The 19,693-nt window shown below is 38.7% G+C and overlaps 1 protein-coding gene across 1 annotated transcript in view; it reads right to left on the reverse strand.

The window, feature by feature from the left end:
• Positions 1-2,038: 2,038 nt before the first annotated feature.
• The window catches only part of GC (GC vitamin D binding protein), a 322,446-nt gene continuing 304,791 nt past the window's right edge, over positions 2,039-19,693 (reverse strand). The window contains exons 12-13 of the mRNA XM_040418123.1: positions 11,444-11,497; positions 2,039-2,202 (exon numbers count right to left, since the gene is read on the reverse strand). Coding sequence (XP_040274057.1) covers positions 11,444-11,497 — 54 coding nt within the window. The 3' untranslated portion in view covers positions 2,039-2,202. The remainder of the gene's footprint in view (positions 2,203-11,443; positions 11,498-19,693) is intronic.

Here is a 19,693-nt window from a genome sequence, read left to right on the forward strand (position 1 = left end):
ATTAAAAGCAGAGAAATTGAAATTTTGAAAATGGCTTTTTTCCAAATTTTTTGGTAAATTTGGGATTTTTTTCATAAATAAAGGTGAAAAATATAGACTCAAATTTATGATCGTCAAGAAGTAGAATGTGTCACGAGAAAACAGTCTCAGAAAGGCTTGGATAAATAAAAGTGTTCCAAAGCTATTACCACATAAAGTGACGCATGTCAGATTTGTAAAATTTGACCTGGACATTGGGGCATCAATGACCCTTGGTCATGAAAGGGTTAATGAACTATCGTGAGGATAGGTCATCAGTCTAAAATCCTTGGAAAACCCCTTTAAAATCTCCAAACATTACCTACTGGCTCAATGTATGGATTCAGTTTTAACATTAAAAGGGTTTTCTGATATTTTATTTATGATGATTTTTCCTCTAGCTGCTGTGCTTGGTAGTGCAGCTCATCCCCATTCACTTGAATGGAGCTGAGCTACTCACAGGCCACGTGAATGATAAACATGATGTCACCGGCCCAGGAAAAGCTGAGTGAAGGTCCCATAGCTCACAGAAGCACTGATACCTTCTCAAACCACTGATTCGCGGTCCTGGGTGTCGTACCCCCACTGATTCGATTCTGATGACCTATACTGAAGATAGGTCATCAGTATTAAAATCTCAGAAAATCCCTTTAACCACCTAGCAGTTTTGCCCGAGTCCAGTTTGGGCTGTCGGAAAAGCACTGTTCTGCCTGAGCACAGCAAGGCAGAAGGAGGAGGGGGGTCTGCTTTAGCTGCTCATATCTCCTGATTGGTAGCAGCTAAATGACAGCATTAGCACAACATAAGCTGGAAATATTGCTGTTAGAAATCAAGTCGGTTAAAAAAGCAGTAAAACCTGCTTTTACTTTCACTTTCAGCTGCATTCACTGAATTAAAATTTCTAACAGTGATATCATCCATAGATATGAGTAGCAAAAGCAGCAGCCCCCTCCTCTTCAGTCTGGAAGAGGAAGGGGGGCAGTTGGGGAGCTGACAGCCTGCAGGAAGAAAGGAACAATAGTAAAGCAAAATATAGAAATGTGGCATTATCATCACTGCAGTTACCCACATAAATGTATCTATACCACACAGTAAATGACGCAAATTAATTCCAGAAAAGAATGTAAAATGTATGTTTTTTATCTTTCTCTCTAAAACTAAATTAATAAAAGTTATTTAATTTACTATATATACCAAAATGGTTCCTAAAAAAACTGCAACTGATACCACAAAATAAAAAAATAAATTAGTATAATTTTTTTTTTAAAGTTATGACTGCTGGAACATGAAGGGAGAAATTGTTACTGGTCCTAAATGTTACAATTAATTGTCACTAAAGGGTTAAAAATGCAATTGTGTCCACTAAGTTGCGTGCCAACAAGATTTGCTTCAGACGTATAAAAAATCTACAATAAAAAAGTTTATTTTTTTCCCAATTTTAATGTGGCTGTTAGGAGATTAAGTGTAGCACAGCCTTTCAGATTAAATACCAGAAATGTTTTTTGTTTTTTATTGAATCACATAATTCCCAATAGACTAGTCACTAGCAGATTGGAGTCCGTGTATCGTGACTACAGATACTCTGTTATCTGTTTATATCCAAAGCCTACTGTATATAGAACTATATACATCACAGAAGTGTATAAATACAGAGCTTATGGTCCTTTTACACAGACCGACAATGTGGCCAATTATTGGGGATGAGTATTTACTGAACTGCTGTTTTCTGATAAATGTACTGTGTAAAAGGAGTCAGCAATCACTACACAAAAGAGCAAAAGCTTATTCATTGGCAGTCACCTAAAATGTTTATTTCTCTGCAGCAGATCGGCCCATATAAACAGAGATCTGCTGCGCAGAAACAATGAATCTGTATCTCACTATATAACGCAAGTGATTGCTGCATGTAAATGTAGCTCTCATCTCCCCAACGATCAGGCAATTATCGTGAACATCTCGTTATTTCCTGATAGATGCCTATTAGTCTGCAAGATATCATGCAACAAAAAGAACCCAGAAGTAACATCAACATATTTTATTTCATATCCATCATATATAAAATATATGTGGTGACAAACATTTTCTGAGAGGAACATTGCAGTATTTTCATGGTAGACCAAGCTCGTGATCTATATCACATTCTCCTTCTTCTCTGGATTTTAAAACTGACAGCAAACCATGTTCCTGAAACACAAAAAAGGAATTAATAAAAACAGAAATTTGAAATCATTTTCCTTACTTTTAAATCGCTCAGAGATAAGGCAAATTTTCTTATAATGATTTATGATGTTTCAGTATACTCAGTAGCAGAATTATACAGGCAGATAGCAAGAGAGATCTGCATGTACGCAAGCATAGAATTCATGAATTCTAATACACTGATTTACTGCTGTAGCTAAAGAAGATAAATGGCCCTTAGGCTTCTTCAGACATCCATTTTAACCGCTTCCTTACATCTACCATACATGAAAAGCAAAATTGAGACTTTAAGGATGGCACAGCTGAGGAGTTTATTGGCACCATAGCCAGCATTTGAGTTGCAGATAACCTATGGCAGTGTTTGTGATCAGATATTTAAACCCTCAGATGTCATGGTCCATTGCACCTAGGGCACCTCTAGGAATATTTACTAGGAGGGGGCTGCTCCCAGTTACCGAACAGCTCTCTACACCAGGAGCCTTGAGAAAGTAGGGACACAACAACTTTCTCATAGACTGCAATGGTAAGAGCTCATGCACATGACCGTGATCGGCCTGGGAAACACAGTCCTCTGTGACCCGCATCTCCCCTTGACCCGAACTGACTGTATCATAGTAATTTATGGTCAGTGTGTATCCGATTGTAGAGCTATTGCAGTGTACTCAAGTCATCATGTGAGAACACTGCAATAGCCCAAGGATCAGATACAAACTGAAATTACTATGATATAAACTTTTAATTACTATGATACAGTTAGTTCGGGTCAGGGGAGTTACAGTCGCCACGTGAGATGTGGCTCACATCGGACTGTGTTTTCCTGGCCCTAAACCTTTGCAGTCTGTGTTAGAAGAAATCTGACAATTGCAAATTCCCCTAAGGGACCCCTTTTCCTCATTTTACATATAAAAATAAACAAAAAATCAAGAAAACATCAATGAAAAAAACATAACATTTATATAACTTTTCTTATGACTGTAATCACATTAACCTACTAAATTATAAAATTATTAATATGTTATGAGAGGATTTTTTGTATATCATATTTTTTGTTTTCTATATATATCTATATATATACAGGGTGGGCCATTTATATGGATTCACCTTAATAAAATGGGAATGGTTGGTGATATTAACTTCCTGTTTGTGGCACATTAGTATATGTGAGGGGGGAAACTTTTCAAGATGGGTGGTGACCATGGTGGCCATTTTGAATCCAACTTTTGTTTTTTCAATATGAAGAGGGTCATGTGACACAAACTTATTGGGAATTTCACAAGAAAAACAATGGTGTGCTTGGTTTGAAAATTTCAGAAAAATTTCAAGCTTTGCTTCTAAACTTCTAAGCCTTGTAACATCCCCAAAAAATAAAATGTCATTCCCAAAATGATCCAAACATGAAGTAGACATATGGGGAATGTAAAGTAATAACTATTTTTGTCGGTATTGCTATGTATTATAGAAGTAGAGAAATTGAAACTTGGAAATTTGCTAATTTTTCCCAATTTTTGGCAAATTTTGTATTTTTTTTATAAATAAAAATGTATTTTTTTGACTCCATTTTACCAGTGTCATGAAGTACAATATGTGACGAAAAACAATCTCAGAATGGCCTGGATAAGTCAAAGCGTTTTAAAGTTATTCACACATAAAGTGACACTGGTCAGATTTGCAAAAAATGGCCTAGTCCTTATGGTGAAAATGAGCCCAGTCCTTAAGGAGTTATATAAATTATTATTTCATTCATAATAATATTAATGCAGCTTTACTTTCTAACAGATGTGTGAGCTGCATACTTTTTTTAATCAATTTTTAATATAAACAGGCTATAATGATGCATGCATAAATTCATCTAGTAATAATACTAGACAACTACTGATGAACGAATTGATTGTAAATTAATTGCTAGTTGAATTTGACCAGAATTTTCCAAAAATTATGGTCAATTCCAATTCTGAATATTTGGCAGTTCCATTCCAGCAAATACTACAGTGCAGTTTTGTTTCAAAGAGATTGTTTGTTAGCATCCAAAGCCTTGAACTGTATGTCGCTGTCACTTTAAGATTACTAATGCCAACTTGGTGTTAAAGAGCTTGAAATGAGTTGCATACAGTGCTAGGAGACCACATAATGCCATCCATTACCTTTCATGGTAATGAAAGGACTTTTCGATTCAGGTCATAGTAACATAGTAACATAGTACATAAGGCCGAAAAAAGACATTTGTCCATCCAGTTCGGCCTGTTATCCTGCAAGGTCACATTTATTTAGACCTGAATTGAATCAAATCTTAATCAAATTTCAAGAAATGTTCTCCTCACTATAAACAATCAATCTTGAAAGCAAGAAAAATAAATAACATTTTCAGTGCAGATCTACAAGGTGGGCAATTTATATGGATACACCTTAATAAAATGGGAATGGTTGGTGATATTAACTTCCTGTTTGTGGCACATTAGTATATGTGAGGGGGGAAACTTTTCAAGATGGGTGGTGACCATGGTGGCCATTTTGAAGTTGGCCATTTTGAATCCAACTTTTGTTTTTTCAATAGGAAGAGGGTCATGTGACACATCAAACTTATTGGGAATTTCACAAGAAAAACAATGGTGTGCTTGGTTTTAACGTAACTTTATTCTTTCATGAGTTATTTACAAGTTTCTGACCACTTATAAAATGTGTTCAATGTGCTGCCCATTGTGTTGGATTGTCAATGCAACCCTCTTCTCCCACTCTTCACACACTGATAGCAACAGAAATGCTAGCACAGGCTTCCAGTATCCGTAGTTTCAGGTGCTGCACATCTCGTATCTTCACAGCATAGACAATTGCCTTCAGATGACCCCAAAGATAAAAGTCTAAGGGGGTCACTGGATATGCGAAATTGCTACATGATGATGTGTTTCCCTCTTTATGCACTGAAGCTGGCACGTTCCCTGAGTTTTTCCAGCAAGATGGTGCACCACCACATTATTGGTGTCAGGTCCGAGCATTTCTAGATGAACAGTTTCCTGGAAAGTGGATTGGTCATCGTGGGCCAGTTGAATGGCCCCCAAGGTCTCCCGATCTGACCCCCTTAGACTTTCATCTTTGGGGTCATCTGAAGGCAATTGTCTATGCTGTGAAGATACGAGATGTGCAGCGCTTTAAACTACGGATACTGGAAGCCTGCGCTAGCATTTCTCCTACGGTGTTGCTATCAGTGTGTGAAGAGTGGGAGAAGAGGGTTGCATTGACAATCCAACACAATGGGCAGCACATTGAACACATTTTATAAGTGGTCAGAAACTTGTAAATAACTCATGAAAGAATAAAGTTACGTTAAAACCAAGCACACCATTGTTTTTCTTGTGAAATTCCCAATAAGTTTGATGTGTCACATGACCCTCTTCCTATTGAAAAAACAAAAGTTGGATTAAAAATGGCCAACTTCAAAATGGCCACCATGGTCACCACCCATCTTGAAAAGTTTTCCCCCTCACATATACTAATGTGCCACAAACAGGAAGTTAATATCACCAACCATTCCCATTTTATTAAGGTGTATCCATATAAATGGCCCACCTTGTAGATCTGCACTGAAAATGTTATTTATTTTTCGTGCTTGCAAGATTGATTGTTTATAGTGAGGAGAACATTTCTTGAAATTTGATTAAGATTTGATTCAATTCAGGTCTAAATAAATGTGACCTGAATCGAAAAGTCCTTTCATTACCATGAAAGGTAATGGATGGCATTATGTGGTCTCCTAGCACTGTATGCAACTCATTTCAAGCTCTTTAACACCAAGTTGGCATTAGTAATCTTAAAGTGACAGCGACATACAGTTCAAGGCTTTGGATGCTAACAAACAATCTCTTTGAAACAAAACTGCACTGTAGTATTTGCTGGAATGGAACTGTCAAATATTCAGAATTGGAATTGACCATAATTTTTGGAAAATTCTGGTCAAATTCAACTAGCAATTAATTTACAATCAATTCGTTCATCAGTAGTTGTCTAGTATTATTACTAGATGAATTTATGCATGCATCATTATAGCCTGTTTATATTAAAAATTGATAAAAAAAAAGTATGCAGCTCACACATCTGTTAGAAAGTAAAGCTGCATTAATATTATTATGAATGAAATAATAATTTATATAACTCCTTAAGGACCGGGCTCATTTTCACCTTAAGGACTAGGCCATTTTTTTGCAAATCTTACCAGTGTCACTTTATGTGTGAATAACTTTAAAACGCTTTGACTTATCCAGGCCATTCTGAGATTGTTTTTCGTCACATATTGTACTTCATGACACTGGTAAAATGGAGTCAAAAAAATTCATTTTTATTTATAAAAAAAATACAAAATTTGCCAAAAATTGGGAAAAATTAGCAAATTTCCAAGTTTCAATTTCTCTACTTCTATAATACATAGTAATACCGACAAAAATAGTTATTACTTTACATTCCCCATATGTCTACTTCATGTTTGGATCATTTTGGTAATGACATTTTATTTTTTGGGGATGTTACAAGGCTTAGAAGTTTAGAAGTAAAGCTTGAAATTTTTCTGAAATTTTCAAAACCCCACTTTTCAAGGACCAGTTCAGATCTGAAGTCACTTTGTGAGGCTTACATAATAGAAACCACCCAAAAATGACGCCATTCTAGTAACTACACCCCTCAAGGTATTCAAAACTGATTTTGCAAACTTTGTTAACCCTTTAGGTGTTCCACAAGAATTAATGGAATATTGAGATACAATTTCGAAATTTCACTTTTTTGGCAGCTTTTCCATTTTAATAATTTTTTTCCAGTAACAAAGCAAGGGTTACCAGCCAAACCAAACTCAATATTTATGGCTCTGATTCTGTAGTTTGCAGAAACACCCCATATGTGGTCGTAAACCGCTGTAAGGGCAAACGGCAGGGCGTAGAAGGAAAGGAATGCCATACGGTTTTTGGAAGGCAGATTTTGCTGGACTGTTTTTTTGACCCCATGTCCCATTTGAAGCCCCCCTGATGCATCCCTAGTAGAAACTCCAAAAAAGTGACCCCATTTTAGAAACTACGGGATAGGGTGGCAAGGTAACAATAAAAAGCTGTTTTGACACCGTTTTTATTTTTAGTTATTTACAACATTCATCTGACAGGTTAGATCATGTGGTATTTTTATAGACCAGGTTGTCACGGATGCGGCGATACCTAATATGTATACTTTTTAATTATTTATGTAAGTTTTACACAATGATTTCATTTTTGAATAAAAAAAAAAATGTTTTAGTGTTTCCATAGTCTGAGAGCCATAGTTTTTTCAGTTTTTGGGTGATTATCTTGGGTAGGGTATGATTTTTGTGGGATGAGATGACGGTTTGATTGGCACAATTTTGGGGTGCGTATGACTTTTTGATCGCTTGCTATTACACTTTTTGTGATGTAAGGTGACAAAAAATGGCTTTTTTTACACCATTTTTATTTTTTATTTTTTTACGGTATTCACCTGAGGGGTTAGGTCATGTGATATTTTTATAGAGCAAGGTATTACGGATGCGGCGATACCTAATATGTAGACTTTTTTTTATTTATGTAAGTTTTACACAATATCATTTTTGAATCATGTTTTAGTGTCTACATATTCTGAGAGCCATAGTTTTTTCAGTTTTTGGGCGATTATCTTATGTAGGGTCTAATTTTTTGCGGGATAAGATGACAGTTTGGCACTATTTTGGGGTGCATATGACTTTTTGATCGCTTGCTATTACACTTTTTGTGATGTAAGGTGACAAAAAAAAGGTTTATTTAGCACAGTTTTTTTTTTTTTTTTTTTTACGGTGTTCATTTAAGGGGTTAGATCATGTGATATTTTTATAGAGCCGGTCGATACGGATGCAGTGATACCTAATATGTATACTATTTTTTTTATTTATGTAAGTTTTACACAATAACAGCTTTTTTAAAACAAAAAAAATGATGTTTTAGTGTCTCCATATTCTGAGCCATAGTTTTTTTTTACTTTTGGGGCGATTGTCTCAGGTAGAAACTCATTTTTTGTGGGAATTGGTGACGGTTAGATTGGTACTATTTTGGTGGGCATATGCCTTTTTGATCGCTGGCTGTTGTACTTTTTGTGATGTAAGGTGAAATTATTTATTTAGCACAGTTTTTTTTTTTTTTTTACGGTGTTCATCTGAGGAGTTAGGTCATGTGATATGTTTGCAGAGACGGTCGATACGGACACGGCGATACCTAATATAGGGAAACTTTATTTTCACTTTATTTTTTGTCCTACTTTGGGACTTCAACTTTTGGGGGTCTAACCCTTTATAATGCATTTCAATACTTCTGTATTGGAATGCATTGGCTATATGAGTAATACAGTGAGTATTACTCATACAGCTTCCGGCCTGTGAGATCCAGGGGTCTTGATCTCACAGGCTCGTCACAGGAAGGCAGCGCCGATGCCTCAGGAAGGCATCACGCTGCCTTCCATGCCATCGGGTCCCCCCTACAGCCGCATGGGGACCCGATGGCACCGCCGCCCGCCACCGCACCAGGTAAAAGCCGCAAACCGCAGGTCTGAATTGACCTGTGGTTGCGGCGATCGTTGACACAGGACGGTTCACGGGACTCCCCTGCGCATTGATTCAAGGTGCCTGCTCAATGATTTGAGCAGGCACCTTGTTCCGATCACCGCCCGCCAGAAATACACAGGAGGTACCGGTACGCCCTGTGTCCTTAAGTACCGGGACATCAGGGCGTACCAGTATGCCCTGTGTCCGGAAGAGGTTAAGTTACTGTCGACAGACTGACTTGCACAGAACATTAGGTTACAAAGTCATAGTCCATGTGTGAATTCATCAATGCTGGTGAAAATGGTGTAGTCATTATTAGTGTTGAGCGAACCCAAAATGCAAAGTTTGGGTCCGTACTGAACTTTGAGAGTTCGGGCACCCGAACACGAACCCGAACTTTGTTGCAAAAGTTTGGGTTCGAGTTCGGTGTTTGGGCATTTAATAAAGCTTGTTGAAACACTGCAGGGCAGCCAATCAACAAGCTTTTAAGCTGTGGGTACTTAGAAGCCATCACAGCCATGCCTAGTAATGGCATGGCTGTGATTGGCAGGTGCATAATGTGACCCAGCATCTATACAAGCTGGGTCATGTGTAGCACCATCCATCAGCTCTGAGTAGTGCAGGGACAGGAAGCAGGCAGCTGAAGTGAGGGAGAGAGTTAGGAATCTCATCTGGCTATTAATTCTGTGGGTGACCTATAGCGATCTTTTGTGGGTGCAATGGACCATCCTTGCACCCCTGACACAAAAATATAATAATTATCTGGCTGTTAATTCTGTAGGTGACCTATAGCGATTTTTTGTGGGTCTAATGCACCAAAATATAATAGTTAATCTGTTAGCTTGGTGGGTGACATACACATTTTTGGTGTGAGGTACACCTGCACTGCATACGTGAGAGGGAAATTAATACAGTTAATCTGTCTGGTAGATCGGTGGGTGACAAATTTATAAAAAAAAAAAAAAAACTGTATTGGCTACCTCCTCCTCCTCCAAGTCTGCTTCCACCTACACCGCCGCGTCCACCGCCTCCTCCTCCACTTTGACCTCCGCCTCCTAGTTCAAGATTATTATTATTCTTTTTTTCTATTCTATTTTATTTTAAGTCATTTCCCTTTTGCAGCCCTCTAGCCCTTACTACGACTATTTTACAGCTATTTTAGTGCACCAAAGTTTGGGTCCCCGTTGACTTCAATGGGGTTCGGGTTCGAGTTCGGGTCAAGTCTGGGTCCCGAACACGAACTTTGACCCGAAGTTCGGCCAAACCCGAACATCCGCTCATCCCTAGTCATTATCTACCATAGTTTAACATTGTAAATGTACTTTCCAGATTTTACTATAGTAGTTTCTCTGTGGTAATCGTAAGTCAGTTAAATGATATTTCAGCTTTAAAAGTTGAAAAATACCAAGAGATTATGCTTAAAAGAATATGAAAATCATTTGCATTTCATATAGAGGTGATTTTGTAGAATTTGACTTTGTACCCTGTTCTTTATCTACATTCTCTTCCCGGATCTATCAATCACTATATTCCTGTCCTCATTTGACTTCAGCAGCTTTCCTGTTTCTCTCTACCAGCTTCTACCGCACAGATATAATTTATACAGCAGAGACTGTTTTTATTTGGATTTATTTTTAATCCTATAACCAATATTCTTCTGTGTACTGAATAATTTTGACACTGCGATGGAAAACCGTATGTTGAAAATTCTAAGAATGGCTAAATCAGTTGTTATACTTATAGTTTAATTATTATTTTTCTCCTACTTAGAGAGATATTGGCATTTTTAGTTATTTTTTGTGGAAGCCATTCATAATCCATGTGGCTGATGGCTGTCTGCTGTACTTGACTGTCTCAGTGAGTTTCATGGACTATGAATGGAGCGGCAACGTGCATACTTGACACATGTTCAGTGGAGCAGCAGTGCTGGAGCGATGGGGTATTAAATGAGTGAGTATTTTCTTTATTTTAACCTACCTTTCTTTTTTTAACATCCTGTAAATGCCCTTAAAATTTTACGACCATGACAACTTCTTTCAGCCACGTCTCATCTCTGCAGTTTGCCACACACATTTCAGTTTCCTCTAGATGTATGTGGCATTTTGAGCTTTTTTCCCTTTGCAATGTTTCGGTAATTCTAATTTTTTTCTCAGCTGATGAGTGGAGAATAGATGGGATTATGTCTGCCCAGTAACAGGATTTGGAGAAACAGAGACTACTTCTTCCTAGTTCTCTGTAGCACTCTTAGAAACAGCAGCAACAGCAGCAGTAATGGACTAAGTAGTTTACATGTATATCCAACAGTGAGGCTACAATAAACAGAAAATCCTTTATAAGCCAGCAGCAGCATCTGTACAGTTCTCTTCTATGCTTGTCTCCAGCAGCCTCTTTCTTCTCCTCACCCTTCCCTCTATAGATTTTTATGTATTCTGATGCTTCAGTGAGCAGGCAGCCCATCTTCACTGAAGATTGATAAATTGGTAGATAGTGAAGAAGAGTTGGGAGCAGGAGATGAGTCTAATAAGTGTTTCTTTAGTGAGATATTTTACATATTTTCTTATAATTGCCTGTACTATTAATTTATAAAATAAATGAAACAACCATTAAACTTTTAGGATGATGTAGTAGCCTTGAATAGAAATGCATTTCATAAGATAAGATATAAGTTGATACCTATTGTAGAATGCAAGGTTCCCGATTACACAACTTTCGAAATACTTTGTTTATCTGAAAAGAAAGTGAAATACAGTAGTATTAGTGACTGATATGAAGATCTTTATTCTGCAATATCAGATAATTTGTGTGTATGCTAAATGAAATATTAGTATTGGTTAAATCCATACACAGAGTAAAGGCATTCTATATGGAAAACCTCTTAAAATAAAGTCACCAGGGTCCATGTTGTCTAACCCTATTGTCAGGAGAAGCTCTGTGGCACCAATCGTTTCCCTGCATAGCAGTAAAATCTGTGAAGGGACAGCATCCCTAAACCTACATTAGGACCATTTGTTCTCAGGATGGGTGGGATCCCAACAGTCAGTATTCTACTATCAGCAAATAAAAGTACTTTTTTAGATAATGGAAATGTACAGTATAGAATTTCAAATATACTTTCATCATCAGTTCATCATGTCCTGGTCATGGAAGTATCAGTGGTCAGCACTGGTGCCTTGTAGTCCTGGGATTCAAGGTTTAAATTAGAGATGAGCAAATAGATTCTAACAAAATTATTTGTCTCATCAGCAGGACTTTACCTGGTAGGGGGTTGTCCCCAAATGTAGAAGTGCCTACCTACCACAAGATTGACAGGACCAGACTTTTTAGCCCATCCCTGTTTGCACCGCTACTCTAATTAGCTGAGCAAATGCAGAAGCTATGCTTCAGCTTCAGAGCCGCTACCCTCACGTCTAGTTAAATTCCAACCACAGACAACATCTGCATGGAGTTTATATGTTCTCCCCATGTTTGTGTGGGATTATTCTGGGTACTTTGGTCTCCTATTCTGAAAAGACATACTGATAGGGAATTTAGATCAATAATTAGTGCCCACGTCCCCGCCTGCCATTGGCTGCTCCCCCCCCCCACACCAGATGATGTTTTCATCAGTGCACAGGGAGAAGCAGCAACAGCGGTGTGGGGACCAGGAGTGGCACAGGAAGTGGGGAGTGGGGTAAGTATATTCCCTGTGAGGGGCCTGGCATATGGGGGCAGTTTTTTGTATTGTATAACCGCTTTAAGGATTAAAAAATAGAGGTTGTAAGGGGATCCGCAATTGAGAAATGTCCTCAATGAGAGTTTGAACTTCTGACCAAAATGTGCTAATTAAGGGGCAAGACCAAAACAAGTGTGTCAAGGTCCCCTCCTGCGATCTACATTACCAGCATGCACCAGGGATGGAGGGGTTCAGCCTATGCAAAAATGAGTAACTTGTATTGTTTTTCTTTTGCATGTAAAGAAAGTAGTTGTTTTAGCTACTGGTCGCCTTATACTCTGCCACATGACTGGAGACAGCGGGGCCCCCAAAAGGGTTTCCCATTTATCCATATGAGGATGTCTTGGAGCTTAGGTGAGGATTTACAAGTATCTTGTATATGTCTGAAATCAACCCTATGGTAGGAGCCTCAAATTTGCATAATCTTTCAAATAAGGTGGGAGAAGAGACGAGACCATAAAGTGAATATGTAACGTGCTTGAGTTGTAGATATTTATAGTGACAACAGCTAGGTATTTGGTGATTAGATTGCAAAACTTCAAATGGAACAATCTCAAAAGATCTATGATCCACCACCTCTGCAAATCTAAATAATATCTTTTCAAACCAGTGTCTTGTCAATGCAACTCCAAGACCATCTGGGAACAGAGGATTAAACTAAAAGGAGGCCATAGGTGAATGTTTAGAGGACAATGGAAACTTCCTAGAACAAGTTCTCCAAATCTTTCTTGTGAACATAATAAGCCCTAATACCAGTCCATGTAGCATGGAACGTAGACCACAAGAGGGAATTTGGATGAATAGGGGCTAAATCCTCAAGAAAAACCTAGTCATTACATACTAAAACATTACTTTACTTGAAGTCCTTAAAATTCAAATAAATAAAAATGGTGCTCAAATAATGCGGTGAAAAGCGATAAAATATAAAAACATTATTTTGAATAATTGGTCAAGACATTTACAAGTATATAGGTCATACCACATCCTAAAGTACATATACCGATTTTTGTCTGCCCAGTGTTTGTCCTTTACTGTCTACCATGCCCTTCCATGTAAACCCTGAAATTGGTTGGGATGAGGGCTATTAGTCCCTACCTAACAGTAATATAGAGCACCCGCCCCGATAGGGGCAACCCCGTCAGGAGCCTGTCCCTTTAAGGGGCCTATTCCCTAAAAATGTCCCTCTCTCATGTCCCGACATGACATGTTTCATCCCATTTGGGGACTCATCAGGGGATAAATATTGTATGTAGAGAGTCAACTAAAACAAAAATAGAGAAAGAAACTAAAAATAATGAATAAATACCAGTGTTTAGTTAGACACCAATTGGATCCATTATATATTTACGCACGCTAACCGCGCAAGCATTGAGGAGAACAGGAAGGAGTTGTCACGTGACAATGGGGCAGCCGGAAGTATCACCATGTGAGGGAGCAGCGTTTGTCGCTGCATAGCAACTGGATGACGCATGACTCTGCTCACCTGACTCCCATGACAATGTAGCATGGCTGATCTACATTATGAGCAAAGTTGTTCTAGCCGGATTTATAAGTAGGTAACTTAGAAGGATGCAGTCAGAAACTTAATAAAACATGAAATAGAGATGAACCATAAAACCTCATGCTGGATCCATGTTATATATAACTAATGAGATGTCCGGAGCCCAGTAAAAGGGAGAATTATAATTATCAGCCTCACATAATGGGGAGGGCATATGGTAAATATGGAAATCAAATAAAACAACTAAAATTAAGTTGTTCATTAAGGCCGGTTGGATACACAGTTTTCAAGTACAAAATCTATTTAGCATCACGCTGCAGAACCATTTTATCCCAGTCTCCTCTTCTACCTGTTTGTTTAACCAAATCAATACCCATGAAATCAAGGTAGTCAAGTCTACCCTCATGTTCATCTCTAACATGGCGCAAAACTAATGTCTCTCTCTGGTTTGTTATGTCTCCAATATGCTCTCCAACTCTGTGTCTTAATTCTTTTGTCGTCCTATCAATATATTCTTTATCAGGGTTTACATGGTAGGGCTATTTAGGATTATGTCGCCAGAAGATACACCCCAGTGATCAGGGATGGCCTTTGGTGTTCAGGTGCCCTGTGCGAGCTAATCTTGTGGCCCCCCCCCCCCCCCCCCTTCTCCACCCCTGGTTCACCTAAACATACACAAAGAAGAAAACAATCTTTGTAACAGTTTTTTTGTATTACAGATAATTTAAGTGTGAGTGCAAACAAGTACAATCATACCCAGTGTCACCCATAGCAAGCCTCCTGCCCCCCTTAATCATACCCTGTCACCTTTGCCCAGTCCCCTGCCCTTCTTAATCATACCCAGTGTCACCCTTACCTAGTCCCCTGCCCCCTCAATTAGACCCTGCCCCCCTTAAATTAAGGGTGACATACACTGGGTATGATTAAGGGGGCAGGGGACTGGATAAGGGTTACATTGGGTATGATTAAGGGCCAGGGGACTGGGCAAAGGTGACAGGGTATGATTAAGGGGGGCAGGAGACCTGCTATGGGTGACACTGGGTATGATTAAGGGCCTTAATCATACCCAATGTCACCCATAGCCAGTCTCCTGTCCCCCTTAATCATACCCTGTCACCTTTACCCAGTCCTCTGCCCCCCTTAATCATACCCTGTGTCAACCAAAGCCAGTCTCCTGCCCCTTAATCATACCCAGTGTCATCCTTATCCAGTACCCTGCCCCCTTAATCATACCCAGTGTCTTCCTTATCCAGTCCCCTGCCCCCTTAATCATACCCAGTGTCTGTCACCCTTATCCAGTCCCCTGCCCCCTTAATCATACCCAGTGTCTGTCACCCTTATCCAGTCCCCTGCCCCCCTTAATTAGACCCTGCCTCCATTTAATGAAAGATATTTGGTAAAGTAAAAACAAAACAAAAAAAACCCAATAAGAACAGGTACTCACTATTTGAAGTCTTCTGCTCCCTCCCTCCCTGCAGAGCTCTCTGTAAAGGCGCAGCACTTGGACGCTGCGCCTGCACCCCTAAGCTCTTCCTCCACGCTCCGGAACCAGACCTGGCAGCTGCAGCGGCTCAGCTTGCCAGGCTCACCTCACACAATCTCGGGCCAGCCTGCTGTAAGAGACCGACTGCGTGCTGTGTTGGCCGCCGGGCGCCCCTGTAGCCATGGCGCCCTGTGCGGCCGCACAGCTCGCACACCCCAAAGGCCGGCCTTGCCAGTGATACAGACCCTGCTGTTTTCTATGTGCTACGCCTTGACAGTAAAGGACGAACACTGGGCAGACAAAAATCGGTATATGTACTTCAGGATCTGGTAAGACCATTTCATTATATACCTGTAAATGTCTTGACCAAGTATTCAAAATAATGTTTTGATATTTTATCGCTTTCCACCGCATTATTTGAGCACCATCCTTGTTTATTTGAATTTTAAGGATTTCAAGTAAAAGTTATGTTTTAGTATGTTATGCCTAGGTCTTTCTTGAGGATTTGGATTTTGTAGGTGTAGGTATATATTCCGGTATTGAGTATAAGAGTAGATTTTGATATTATGAATAGGGACTAGACACAGTTTCTCTGTCTCAATCCATCTGGTGTATGCCATGAGTTTTGACCAAGATGGTATGCGCCCTAAATGAGCCACCCAATAATATTTCTGTATATCTGGAACAGATAAACCCCAAAGATCTTGCTGGATAGCAAAATCCATTTAGCTATTCTATGGCATTTATAAGCTTAGATAAAGCGGAGGATAGATGACTGGATAGTTTTAAGATTATATTTTCAATATGCAAATTAGGCCTTTGGTGTAATGAAGGCTTTTGTTGCACCCCAAGCTCCATTCATTTCTGTGGCCATCCCCTCCCTCTGGTCACAGAAGAAAGTGGAGCTAGGGTGCAACAAGAGCAATGGTGATGCCTGAATTGCACCAAAGGACTAATTTGCATATTATCATAACTTTAGAAGGGAGCCTGAGATCAACCAAAGAAAAACTGGACTTTAATCAGATGAACCGTAGCTATGTGTCTATGCAAGCAGCTTGATAGGAAGGTTGTTGGTGATAGATTCCTTTTAACTCATCTAATTGAAGCAAAAAAACAAAGATACATTCAATGTAAATAGTTCAGGATCACTATAGGCTTGAGCCTTATTGCTGCTTTCAGTGGGAACTGATATGTAAATGATAGTGTCAACTGCATTTACATAATGGCAGTAACTTCCATTACAAACAATTACAATCGTACATTATTACCACATTAACATGGACATAAATCAAGCACAGAAAACGCTTCCCTTGGGAGTCTGAAAAATATTACTGCCGCGTAAATGTGAGATGAGCCACTGTGAATTAACATTAGTTAGAATGGGGCTATTTCGATAAAGCAAATTCATTCGCTGTTACCGAGTCAAATTGGGAGCTAATGATGTTTCAAGATTCAGTTTATTTGCTTTTGGAGACTTAGAAAAAGCTGATTTCTATTGCTCTGCACTGTGTTCTGCACTGAGGGATGTAAGACCTTGTCATAGTCCAATTTTGTTTGAGTAAATAAGAAATAACTCATTGTAAGGCTCCTTGGGTATCATGAAAACTTTTACTGTACTTTTAGTGCTCTTTCCCTTGCTTCTGACCTCAACTTTAAGCTTTATAGAAAAATAAAGCAGATCAGAGGCAGATACGTTAGTCATTGTTAATGTCCACGGTCAGACTGACCCACCGGGGAACTAGAATCCTCTGGTGGGCCCAGTCTCTGAGGCCATAGTAGGCCCCAGAAGTCTGTTAATGTCTATGGAATAAGGAAAGTGTCAATATAAATTGCTGAAGTAAACACATTACAAAGTGAACAGAAGAGGAGAAGGCAATATGTATGAATGCCTTCCTTCCCATTGCTGACATTTATTTTACTGCAGCTTGACACCAACCTCTGTACACAAAAGAGCATGGTTACTTAGTGGGAGTCATGAAACTTCATGAAAATGTGCTTATCTTTCTTCTGTATCATTTTCAATTCCCTATATTAATTAAATATGATTTTTTGTTTGGTCCAATGTTTGTAATTGTGCAAGAAAACACTTCTGTCTCCTTCATAAGTATTTTAATCCTTAGGCTCCTAGATCCGAACATGTACAGCGCTGGGAGGGATTTAAACATGGCACCCACTCGTGTGTGCAGAGGGCGCCATAGCTTGCAGGTCTCTGCTGTTTCTAACAGCAGAGGCCTGTGGCTCATGTCTGCGACTGGCAATAACGCTGATCACAGGCATTTAAGTCTTTAGATGTCATGGTCACACGCGACCACAGCATCTAAATGGTGAAAAACCAGGAAGTAATCAGGGAAGCCAGCGTATTAGAGCTGCAGTTCATATGTTGGCCAACACAGGATAACAGCAAATGTAGCATACACTGTAGTTCTATGGAAATACATTATAAGCTGTAAGAAAGCTGAGTACTGCATATTTTAGCTTCCTAAATGTACTACAATAAAGAAAAGAAAAACCTAAATAATTAAAAAAATAAAAATACATAAATAATAAAAAAAAATATAAACATCATGGGCATCACCACGTCTAGAAACACCTGTACTATTAAAGTATAATAGCGTAAAGAAAATTGCCGATTCACTATTTTTTCATCTCTATTCTTACCCAAAATGTAATAAAATGTGGTCAAAAATGCTCCAAAAGGGTATCAATAAAAACTACAGATCGTCCCGCAAAAAATGAGCCCCCACACAGCTCTGTAAACCTAACTTTCAAAAAAAGTTATGGGGGTCAGAATATGGCAATGCAAAAAAAAGAAAAAGTTTCCAAAGTTTTTTTTTCAGTATTAAAATGTAAGAAAAACCATACAAATGTGGTATTGCGGGATTCAGACTGACCTAGAGAATGAAGAGCACAAGTAAGTTTTACTGCATAGTGAAGGCTGTAAACAACACAAAATGTAAAACTGTGGCAAATTTGTGATTTTTTTTGTACAATTCCACCCTATTAGGAATTTATTTCCTGCTTCCCACTACATCCTATGCAATAGTAAATGGTGGCAACCTTGAATGGAAAAATGGAGAAAGTTATGACTCTGGGAGGACAAGAGAAAAAAATGCGAAAAAAACCCCTCTAGTATCCAAGTGGTTAAGCCTGATTTAACTAGCATATAAATAAATAACTGTTGCTACAAGCAGTGGTAAAATATATATATGCTTAGCATTACAATATCTCAGGGACGCAATTAATTAGTTAGACGAACAGATGGAGATGTGTTTTGTGATGATTTTAAACAGACCTACAGTATATATGTGCAAAGGAAGCTGTCCGCAATCAAAATAAGCGAGCAGGACATTTTCAAGGGAAATCTTAGTTCTCATAGTTTCTAGCAGAACAGAAAGCATTGCCTACTTTATTAAAGTTCTAAAAACTTTAACCCCTTGAGGACATGGCTATTTTCTGTTTTGGCAGTTTAGTTTTTTACTCCCTGCCTTCCAGGAGCCATTTTTTTATTTTTCCATTCACATGGCTGTATGAGACCTTGTTTTTGGTTTTTATGGCTTTCCCTATGCGGTAAAATTGACCTGTTTCTTTCATTCTAAGGGGTAAGTATGATTACAGCGATACCACATTTATATAGATTTTGTTGTATTCTACTGGGAATGTGTCACCCTGATTTTGGATTATCATCTACACAAGTACTGCAGATAAGGACGTCAGATAATTATTTTTTAATTCCTAGTGTCCTCTGTTCCCCCACTGTCAGCCCTTAGAGCTGCATTGGAATATTTGTCAGGACTGCTGCGCATGTGCACAATAGTCCTCTATAATATGTTAGAATAGCACAGAAGTCCGGACTGTCTATTTCAGTGCAGCTTTGAGTGCTGGCAATGCGGGCAGTAGGAAAATAAAAAATAATGATCTGGACTCCTTATCTGCTCTACTAACGCATGTATTACTGTAGATAATAGTCCAAAATTGCAATGACAGATTCCCATTAATGCTGGAAAAGAAAAATTGATTTTTCTTTTTCTTTTCATCACCGTATTCTAATCCCAGTCTCTTTTTCATAGTTTTATTTGCGAAACTGTATGAGGACTCCTGTTTTGTGGGGTGATCTCTAGTTGTTTTATACACCATTTTTGCAGGAGTATGACTTTTTGATCACTTTTTATTAATTTTTTTCAGAGTTGAAGTGATGAATTTATGGCATTTGCTGTATGAAATAAATAC

Source organism: Bufo bufo, chromosome 2, assembly GCF_905171765.1.
Source record: "Bufo bufo chromosome 2, aBufBuf1.1, whole genome shotgun sequence".
NCBI classification, from domain to species: Eukaryota; Metazoa; Chordata; class Amphibia; order Anura; family Bufonidae; genus Bufo; species Bufo bufo.